Genomic DNA, 9,965 nt, shown 5'->3' with positions numbered 1-9,965 from the left:
TATGGCAGAAAGTGGGGAGGAGTTAAAGAGCCTTTTGTTGAAAGTGAATGAGGAAAGTGAAAAAGCTGGCTTAAAACTCAACATTCAAAAAACGAAGATCATAGCATCCGGTCCCATCACTTCATGGCAAATGGATGGGGAAACAATGGAAACAGTGACAGACTTTATTTTCTTGGGCTCCAAAAATTATTGCAGATGGTGGCTGCGGCAATGAAGTCAAAAGATGCTTGTTCCTTGGAAGAAAAGCAATGACAATCCTAGACAGCATATTAAAAAACAGAGACATTACTTTGCCTATAAAAGTCCATATAGTCAATTCTATGGTTTTTCCAGTAGTCACGTATGGATGTGAGAGCTGGACAATAAAAAAGGCTGAGCACTGAAGAATTGATGCCTTCGAACTGTGGTGCTGGAGAAGACTCTTGAGAGTCCCTTGGATAGCTAGGAGATCTAACCAGTCAATCCTAAAGGAAATCAATCCTTAATATTCCATTGGAAGGATGGATGCTGAAGCTGAAACTCCAATACTTTGGCCACACATACAAAGAACTGACTCATTGGAAAAGACCCTGATGCTGGGAGATATTAAAGTCAGGAGGAGAAGGGGACGGCAGAGGATGAGATGGTTGGGTGGCATCACCCACTCAATGGACATGAGTTTGAGCGAACTCTGGGAGATGGTGAAGGGCAGGGAAGCCTGGTGAGCTGCAGTCCATGGGGTTGCAAAGAGTTGGACATGACTGAGCAGCTGAACAACAACAAATGAGTCTCAGATTTTAACAAAGTGAGCAGTTTACAGACCAACTGTTGGCTTTATTAAAGAGATTAATAGGGAGTCTTCAGGGTCTGATTTGGGATTTTTCATCTACGGGGATTTAAAAGCAAATATGAAGAAGGTTTGACTTGGTGAGATGGAGGAAAGTAAAAGTGAAAGTTGCTCAATCTTGTCCGACTCTTTGCGACCCCAGGTACTGTAACAGTCCATGGAATTCTCCAGGCCAGATTACTGGAGTGGGTAGCCATTCCCTTCTCCAGTGGATCTTCCCAACCCAGGGATCAAATCCCAGATCTCCTGCATTGCAGGCGGATTCTTTACCAGCTGATCCACTAGGCAAGCCCGAGATTGAGGAAGACAACTAAATCCTCTTAGCAGAGTTCTGAACAGAGTTCAAAAAGTGCACACCCTCCAAGAGCCCTTCATTCATGAATTCGTTTATTTATTAATAGTTGGAGAGTGGCAACTTGAGGCAAGGCATGTTCTAAGTACTGCCTCAGTTTCATCAATAATTTTACGAACTTTATGCTACATTTCCAGCAGTGCTTTGCAGGAATGTGATCTTATATGTAAGATTTTGCTGTTTAAACGAGCCTCTAAATCCTTTTCTCTCTAGAACTCTTCAGAATTTCCATAATTTGTAGTTACTCTACTCACTAATTACAAAGATTATTCCCATGGTTTGGGTAAATTAAATGGTTGCTGTGATTTTTTTTTATGTTGCAATATATTTCTTCCTTAGAACAAGCAAATGAATCGTAGCCAAGCTGGAGATCATGATGAGAGCATCTTTTACTCAGCAGCAAGCAGACCATCTACGTAGAATATAGATATAATTACTGCAAGATTAGGCTAATGCCACTGGTTATTTATAAGATGTGTTTGCGTGCTAATACATTTTCTAAAGCACTTGGCATTTAAATTGAAGTTATTAGTATGTGATTACTTGAGGTTTCTGTGTAAAGAACATTTTAATTATTCTTCTTTCCTTGCATTTACAGTTTTAACAAAATCTTTTCAAAATATATTTAACATGCATGTACACAGATTCTCTCTCTGAGGGTGTTGGGACCCGGTCCTGAATCCGACAACTTGACTCTTTCCTTGTGTCTGTAGATGTATGGATCTTTACATAGGTCTTCTCTTTATTCCTCCCCCTTCTTTACTTTCCTGGAAATCTGTATTTCCTATCAATTACTCACCACACTTTTCACAAAAGGCATCTTGTGGGGTTTTCTTTAGTTCTAATCATCACTTGTTGAGTGATTACTGTCACTGCCTTCACTGTCACTGTCACTGTCGCTGCTACCTCCATTGTGGTTGCCATTACCAGACTTGCTCTTGCTGTCACTGCTGTCGCTGCTGTCACTGCTGTCACTGTCGGATTTAGTGTTGCTATCATTGCTGTCACTGCTGTCACTGCTGTCACTGTCACTGCTGTCACTGCTGTCACTATCGCTGCTGTCACTACTGTCACTGTCGCTGCTGTCGCTGCTGTCACTGTCTGACTTACTGTCACTATCACTGCTATTGCTGCTGTCACTATCGCTGCTGTCACTGCTGTCACTGCTGTCACTACTGTCACTGCTGTCACTACTGTCACTGTCACTGCTGTCGCTGCTGTCACTGTCAGATTTAGTGTCGCTATCACTGCTGTCACTGCTATCACTGCTGTTGCTGCTGTCGCTGCTGTCACTGTCTGACTTACTGTCACTATCACTGCTATCGCTGCTGTCACTATCACTGCTGTCACTGCTGTCACTACTGTCACTGTCACTGCTGTCACTGCTGTCGCTGCTGTCACTGTCTGATTTACTGTCACTATCACTGCTGTCACTACTGTCTGATTTGCTATCACTGCTGTCACTGCTGTCACTGCTGTCTGACTTGCTGTCACTACTGTCGCTACTATCACTGCTGTTACTACTGTCACTGTCTGATTTACTGTCACTGTCGCTGCTATTGCTGCTGTCACTGCTGTCACTACTATCACTGCTGTCACTGCTGTCACTATCACTGCTGTCACTACTGTCTGACTTGCTGTCACTGCTGTCACTACTATCGCTGCTGTCACTGCTGTCACTACTGTCACTGTCTGATTTACTGTCACTGTCGCTGCTATTGCTACTGTCACTGCTGTCACTACTGTCACTACTGTCTGATTTGCTGTCACTGCTATCACTGCTGTCACTGCTGTCGCTACTGTCACTGCTGTCGCTACTATCACTGCTGTTACTACTGTCACTGCTGTCACTGCTGTCTGATTTGCTATCACTACTGTCGCTGCTGTCACTGTCTGATTTACTGTCACTGTCACTGCTGTCACTACTATCACTGCTGTCACTATCACTGCTGTCACTATCACTGCTGTCACTACTGTCACTACTGTCTGATTTGCTGTCACTGCTGTCACTACTATCACTGCTGTCACTGCTGTCACTATCGCTGCTGTCACTGCTGTCACTACTGTCTGATTTGCTATCACTGCTGTCACTGCTGTCACTGTCTGATTTACTATCACTGTCACTGCTATCACTACTGTCTGATTTGCTATCACTGCTGTCACTGTCACTGCTGTCACTACTGTCTGATTTGCTATCACTGCTGTCACTGCTGTCACTATCTGATTTACTGTCACTGTCACTGCTGTCACTGCTGTCACTGTCACTACTGTCACTGCTGTCACTGCTGTCACTATCGCTGCTGTCACTGCTGTCACTACTGTCTGATTTGCTATCACTGCTGTCACTGCTGTCACTGTCACTGCTGTCACTACTGTCTGATTTGCTATCACTGCTATCACTACTGTCACTATCTGATTTACTGTCACTGTCACTGCTGTCACTGCTGTCACTACTATCACTGCTGTCACTGCTGTCACTATCGCTGCTGTCACTGCTGTCACTACTGTCTGATTTGCTGTCACTGCTGTCACTGCTGTCACTGTCACTGCTGTCACTACTGTCTGATTTGCTGTCACTGCTATCACTACTGTCACTATCTGATTTACTGTCACTGTCACTGCTGTCACTACTGTCGTTGTCTGATTTACTGTCACTGTCACTGCTGTCACTACTGTCACTGTCTGATTTACTGTCACTTTCACTGCTGTCACTGCTGTCACTGTCACTACTGTCACTGCTGTCACTGCTGTCTGATTTATCTTTGCTGTTGCCTGATTTGCCACTGTCATCACCTCCATTGTCATCATTGCCATCACTACCATTATCATTAGCATCTGATGTGTTATCACTACCATCATCATCTCCTTTTGAGCCACTGTCATTGCCATTGTCATTTGATTCATCAGAGTTATAAGAAGCATCTCCTCGGCTACTGTGATTATTATCACCTTCAGAATTGGCATCATCACTGCCATTAGACTCATCACTGCTGTTGGGATCATCTCCTTGCATGGATTCATCGTCAAATTCATAGCTGTCATGCCCATCACTGTTACTGTCACTATGTACTTGGCTGGGTCCAAGCTTGTTTCCAGACTCCAGTTTCTGGCCAGCTCCTTGTATAATGTCAATCTCTCCTTGCGTCTTGACATTTCCTTTGCCCACAATCATTCCATGTTGGCCTTTACTCTCTTTATCTTCATTCACTTTCCCAGCTTCTTTGGTAACATTGTTTCTGTGGCCACTGCTGGGACTTTCCATTTCCATTCCCTATGGAAAGATGGAGAAAAGAATGATTAATTAGTGAATGTTATGCTGCAAAGTTGCATTGGTCTGAGGAAGACTGGGGAAATTGGCCAGAGAACAGGAGTTTGGATTCCAGTACCTCAGAAACACCTGTCTGTGAAAATGTGCTTTATTGTACTTGAAAGTACTCTAGTGTTTAGATTATAGACCATCCCATTCATGTTTTTATCCAGTAGGAACTTTTGTAAACAGTTACATGATGCATTAATTATTTAGCATAAGGTTTTTGAAGAACTGTAACCAAATCTTCAGAAATTTCAACTTTTTAAAATTGTTCCATAGCAATGTCTAGTAAGGACTCTAGCTTCCCCCATTAAATAGTCCAGTCCTAAATCAAGGTGCAAAAATACATGACTGTTCATCATGATTTATTTTTGTGCTACCATCACGGGCAGAGCAGTCTGACAGGCTACAGTCTATGGGGTTGCAAAGAGTTGAACACGACTGAGTGACTGAGCATGCACACACACCATCATGAAAGGAAGTGGGGGAGTTAAACTGCCATTGAAAGAAATCAGCTTCACAAGCTAACCTTATCTTGGTTCTTCCCAATAGCAGTTGGCTGTGACTTTTCAGTGAGTCTATTTTCCACAGCTTTGTTCTCTCTGTGACTGGGTTTTTGAGTGTCCTCTGTTTTCTGGCTACCATTGTCTTCTGGAATACCTGCAGAATCTTCCTCACTCTTGGAAATGTTGTCTCCATCAATGACATGGGAGTCTTCTTTGTCCCCTGGGCCATCATCTTCACTACTAACTGAATTTTGACCTAAGCTATTGTCCTCATCATCCTCTTCTCCGTGAGATTGACCCTCCTGGCCCTTGCTGGTATCACTACCCTTTTCTCCATTCCCTATTTCTTCACCTTCACCATCACCAGAGCCCTTGTCTTCATCTTCATCTGCTCCATTCCCACTAGGACTTCCTTCAAAATTATCCAAACCAACATCTTCTCCATTTCCAGCTCCACTCCCCACTGGCAATACCCCTACCTCCTCATTCCCATTTCTCTCGTCTTCTCTCTGAGGTGTTGTTTCACTTGTGTCAGCCCCATTTCTACAGGAATCCCCATTGATTTCAGCCTCCTGACCTGTACTGTTACTGCTTCCAGCTACTTGATGTCCATCTTCTTGGACAACAGTGGCGTCCTCACTTTGACTTGTATTTCCAACACCTGCGTTTTGGGAATTGTTCTCAGCAATCCCATCAATATGGCTCCCATTTGCCACTCCAGCATCGTGGACGATGCTTACTTGTCCCCTGAGGCCATTTGCAGTGATGCTCTCTTCTTGTCCTTGCATCCCATCATGGTCATATGTTTCTGGTTTTCCTGTGCCCCCCTTTAGATCCTCTGTATTCCCCTTTTCGTTTGCTAACATGGAACCTGTAGAAGAACTTTTCCCTCCCAGCTCTGCCCACTCAGAACCATTTCTGTCTCCTTTGTAACCATCTTGGATATCCTGTTGCCTTCCTCGTTCATTTTCATGCATGAGGCCACCACTTTCTTTAGTGGTATTATTGTCATTTAATGCATCCTGAAAAAGAGAGACAATTCAAATTAAGTTGTGGATATCATCTTAAAGTAAAGCAAACTGAAAAGATGAGCATCGATTTTCTGGAAGTTAATGGGATCTAAAAGAGTTTAGAAATACATTTTACATCTTATACCTGTATTGGCACTTTTGATTTTGCTAGAAGATTTACGTTCACCGATTTGTCAACAGCATGTCTCTCCAACGGCTTGATTTGAGGAACCTACCAAAGTGAAAATACTGGAAATTGAAAATATTCTTATTTTGTGTACATGTGTGCACACATGCACTCACACACATGTGCACAGACACACTCACACACATATTATCACTAAATGAAGAAAAAAAGATATAACATAAAGGCCAAAGTATGATCTAATTGGGTAGAAAAGAAAAGTGACTTGTTACATGAATTCCATAGAATTTAAACTTGGCATATAGATATTTTTCATAATAATATTATCAAGTTTACCAAGGTTTTAACCAGATCACTTATATCAACACTAGAAAGTGAATAGTCTTTTATTAAAGATGAGGAGACAGCCTGTAAATATGTTCTCACACTTACATAATTTAAAAAATAAAAAAGAAAGAAGATTCCCTAAAAAAATAAATAAATAAACAAGCAACAAGAATATATTGTGTAGCACAGGGAACTACAGTCATTATCTTGTAATAACTTTTAATAAGGTATAATCTGTAAAAATACTGAATCACTATGCTGCATACCTGAAATGAATATAACACTGTAAATAAACAATACATAAATAAATTTAAATAAAAATGACATTGAAGAAAAAGTGAGGAGACAGACCTTTGGTGTTTCTGTATGACAAGTTTCTTGCAGCAGCACCAGATCCACCCTAAGAATAATCCTGGCCAAAACCCCTAAGAGAATAGTTGCTGCTGCTGCTAAGTCGCTTCATTTGTGTCCAACTCTGTGTGACTCCCTAGACGGCAGCCCACCAGGCTCCCCCGTCCCTGGAATTCTCCAGGCAAGAACACTGGAGTGGGTTGCCATTTCCTTCTCCAATGCATGAAAGTGAAAAGTGAAAGGAAGTCGCTCAGTCATGTCCGACACTTAGCGACCCCATGGATTGCAGCCTACCAGGCTCCTCCGGAATAGTAGGTCTGACCAAAACCAGGGCAGAAACAAAGGCAAGTCTATGCTACTTCTGTGCCCTCAGGAGCACAAGAGAAACAGTTAAGAAAATTCTCAACTACAGAAATACCATGAGGAAAGCATATCAAAATGGTAAGTGTAGCAGCTGGCTAATAAAATCACAAATGACTTAATTTCCCTAATTTATCTTTGCTGGTGTTTATCTTTCAAATTTAACTTTCTGAGTGAAACATTAGTTTTCCCTTTGCTGAAAAAAATATGATTTTTTTTCCTATTTTTCTTTCTTGAAACCTTTTTAAACAAGGCTTCATTGATAATTAGAATGAAATTCATAGATTATGAGCAAAGATGGACAGGCTCCACAACTTCTAAGCATTAAATGTAAATTAATCTGAATGAATTTTAAAAGTAACAATCCTTCCAACAAGACAGGAGTTTCAATTAGAAGACTGGGAGCATGAGTTGGAGTGCGTATTTAGTTTTGTTGAGACCCCAAACAGATCCTATGAAGTCTTTCATGCAAATCTAAAAGTTTAGGCTCTGCTGATCTGTAAGATCTCAAGAAAAAAATGCACACACATATATATGTGTGTGTGTGTGTGTGTGTGTATACACATATATGTGTGTGTGTTAAGAGAGATAGTAAAGTAAGAAGGTTTTTTTGAGGAAGGCATACTTACTGGAATGGCCCATGCTACTGCCCAAATGCAAAAATATACAATGATCTTCATTTTCTATAGGAATATTGATCAGTGGCTGTTATTGAAGAAAAAAGAACAGTGAAAAATTACTTATAAAGCAAAGATGATAACCATATACTGTGTTATTTTGGTCTCTAAGCGTGTGCCTCTTTCCTAGATAAGGAGTATGAACACAACGTGAGAAGAAGCTGCCAAGACTCAGGGTTCCAGCACACATCTGAGTACATACAGTTGTCTGTGGTCAGTGCACGCCAGGAGTGGGGTCACAGACACGCGAGGGCACTATCCCGCTCAGCGCGATGACGCGCTGCCTAACCCCGTGCTTTTCCCGTGAAGGCGTACAGCCAGACAGTTACAAAAGCCGTAACTATAACTTTCTCCTGCTGCTGCTCCTGCTGGCAATAACATCTCTTCTGAATAGTTTTCATCAAAGATCAACTAATTCTGCTAAGAGTATGCTTAATAGATGAAGGATTTATGATTCCCACACCAAATCCACACGTGTCTGGGCTACGCTAGACTGCACAGAAAAGAAATTGCCAGCACGCAGACGAAAGGATATGGAGTTTGGATGCAGAGACCTAGGTTCCAATTCTATCTTTGTTACTTGATGTGCGAGCTTGAAGAATGTAAGTAGGTTTCTTAAGCATTTGATTCCTTGGTCTAGGATAATAATAGCTGCACTGCAGGATTATCCCAGTTATCTTAGCAGAAGATTTGTCTCTGAGAAGCTTTCTCTGGCTCCATGTCAAAGCACATTTGGTGGGATTTCCCTGATGGTCCAGAGTTTAAGGCTCTCCCTTCCAATGAGGAGGCACAGGTTCGATACCTGATTGGGGAACTAGGACCCTGAATGCCACTGGGTACAGCCAAATTAAAAAAAAAAAAAAAAGGTTATTTGGTGTCTCTCTCCTCCTCATACCTGGAAGAAGCTTTTAATACTGCACTGACGGCACTCCGCCGTTTTCACTGTTTTTTGAGTAGGCTGGCATCTACTTACATGCTCCTCTGCCCTGCTGAGAGCTCCTGAGGTCCAGGAGACTGTCTTGGTGATCACAATATTGTAAAACATAGCATAGCAAAAGCCATTTTGTGAACACTGTGGATAAATAAACACTTACTACTGTAAGCAGTGTGTGGCATCGTTCCAGCTATTTAACCATCTCTTAATAAATGATAGCAATTATTATGTGGGACTTCTTTTTTTTTTAATTAATTTTATTTTATTTTTAAACTTTACATAATTGTATTAGTTTTGCCAAATATCAAAATGATTCCGCCACAGGTATACATGTGCTCCCCATCCTGAACCCTCCTCCCTCCTCCCTCCCCATACCATCCCTCTGGGTCGTCCCAGTGCACCAGCCCCAAGCATCCAGTATCGTGCATCGAACCTGGACTGGCATCTCGTTTCATTCATGATATTTTACATGTTTCAATGCCATTCTCCCAAATCTTCCCACCCTCTCCCTTTCCCACAGAGTCCATAAGACTGTTCTATACATCAGTGTCTCTTTTGCTGTCTCGTACACAGGGTTATTGTTACCATCTTTCTAAATTCCATATATATGCGTTAGTATACTGTATTGGTATTTTTCCTTCTGGCTTACTTCACTCTGTATAATAGGCTCCGGTTTCATCCACCTCATTAGAATTGATTCAAATGTATTCTTTTTAATGGCTGAGTAATACTCCATTGTGTATATGTACCATAGCTTTCTTATCCATTCATCTGCTGATGGACATCTAGGTTGCTTCCATGTCCTGGCTATTATAAACAATGCTGCGATGAACATTGGGGTACACGTGTCTCTTTCCCTTCTGGTTTTTCTGAAGACTCAATCCTTCACTCCTGTTAGAATTCACCTTCAGAATCAGTCTAGTATACATTTTGTGTACATTGAGATAGATACTGAGTTCATGAGAATCAAAATTGTAAATAGCTATTTACTACAAACTATAGTTCTTGACATAATGATGCTAGTCCTATAGAAAGGAAGGACGAATTTTACTTCTACTTCATGCACTTCCACTGGATTTTGAGATTATAATACTGTAGATCATAAGCTAGCCTAGATTGAATTTAATGTTGATAGGGGAAGCATAATAAAGCCTCCATGAATATCAA

At 41.6% G+C, this 9,965-nt stretch overlaps 1 protein-coding gene across 1 annotated transcript; it reads right to left on the bottom strand.

The window, feature by feature from the left end:
• Window positions 1–583: 583 nt before the first annotated feature.
• Window positions 584–7,916, bottom strand: DSPP (dentin sialophosphoprotein). Its single transcript, XM_024993784.2, has 4 exons — window positions 7,817–7,916; window positions 6,150–6,236; window positions 5,018–6,016; window positions 584–4,449 (listed from the first exon to the last, which is right to left on the bottom strand). The coding sequence occupies exons 1-4, from the start codon at window positions 7,865–7,867 to the stop codon at window positions 2,020–2,022; spliced, it is 3,567 nt and encodes a 1,188-aa protein (XP_024849552.1). The 5' UTR covers window positions 7,868–7,916; the 3' UTR covers window positions 584–2,019.
• Between the last annotated feature and the right edge of the window lie 2,049 nt (window positions 7,917–9,965).

The sequence above is a fragment of the Bos taurus genome, chromosome 6 (genome assembly GCF_002263795.3).
Source record: "Bos taurus isolate L1 Dominette 01449 registration number 42190680 breed Hereford chromosome 6, ARS-UCD2.0, whole genome shotgun sequence".
NCBI classification, from domain to species: Eukaryota; Metazoa; Chordata; class Mammalia; order Artiodactyla; family Bovidae; genus Bos; species Bos taurus.
The sequence above is the reverse complement of the archived record's forward strand: the minus strand, read 5'-3'. Positions and strand labels throughout refer to the sequence as shown.

Bases quoted from the DNA above. Each gene is read 5' to 3' on its own strand.
- DSPP (XM_024993784.2), bottom strand. From the start codon at position 7,867: ATGAAGATCATTGTATATTTTTGCATTTGGGCAGTAGCATGGGCCATT. The intron at 6,237-7,816 runs GTAAGTATGCCT...TCACTTTGGTAG, and splicing joins CAGTAGCATGGGCCATTCCA to GTTCCTCAAATCAAGCCGTT. The intron at 6,017-6,149 runs GTATAAGATGTA...TCTCTTTTTCAG, and splicing joins AATCAAAAGTGCCAATACAG to GATGCATTAAATGACAATAA.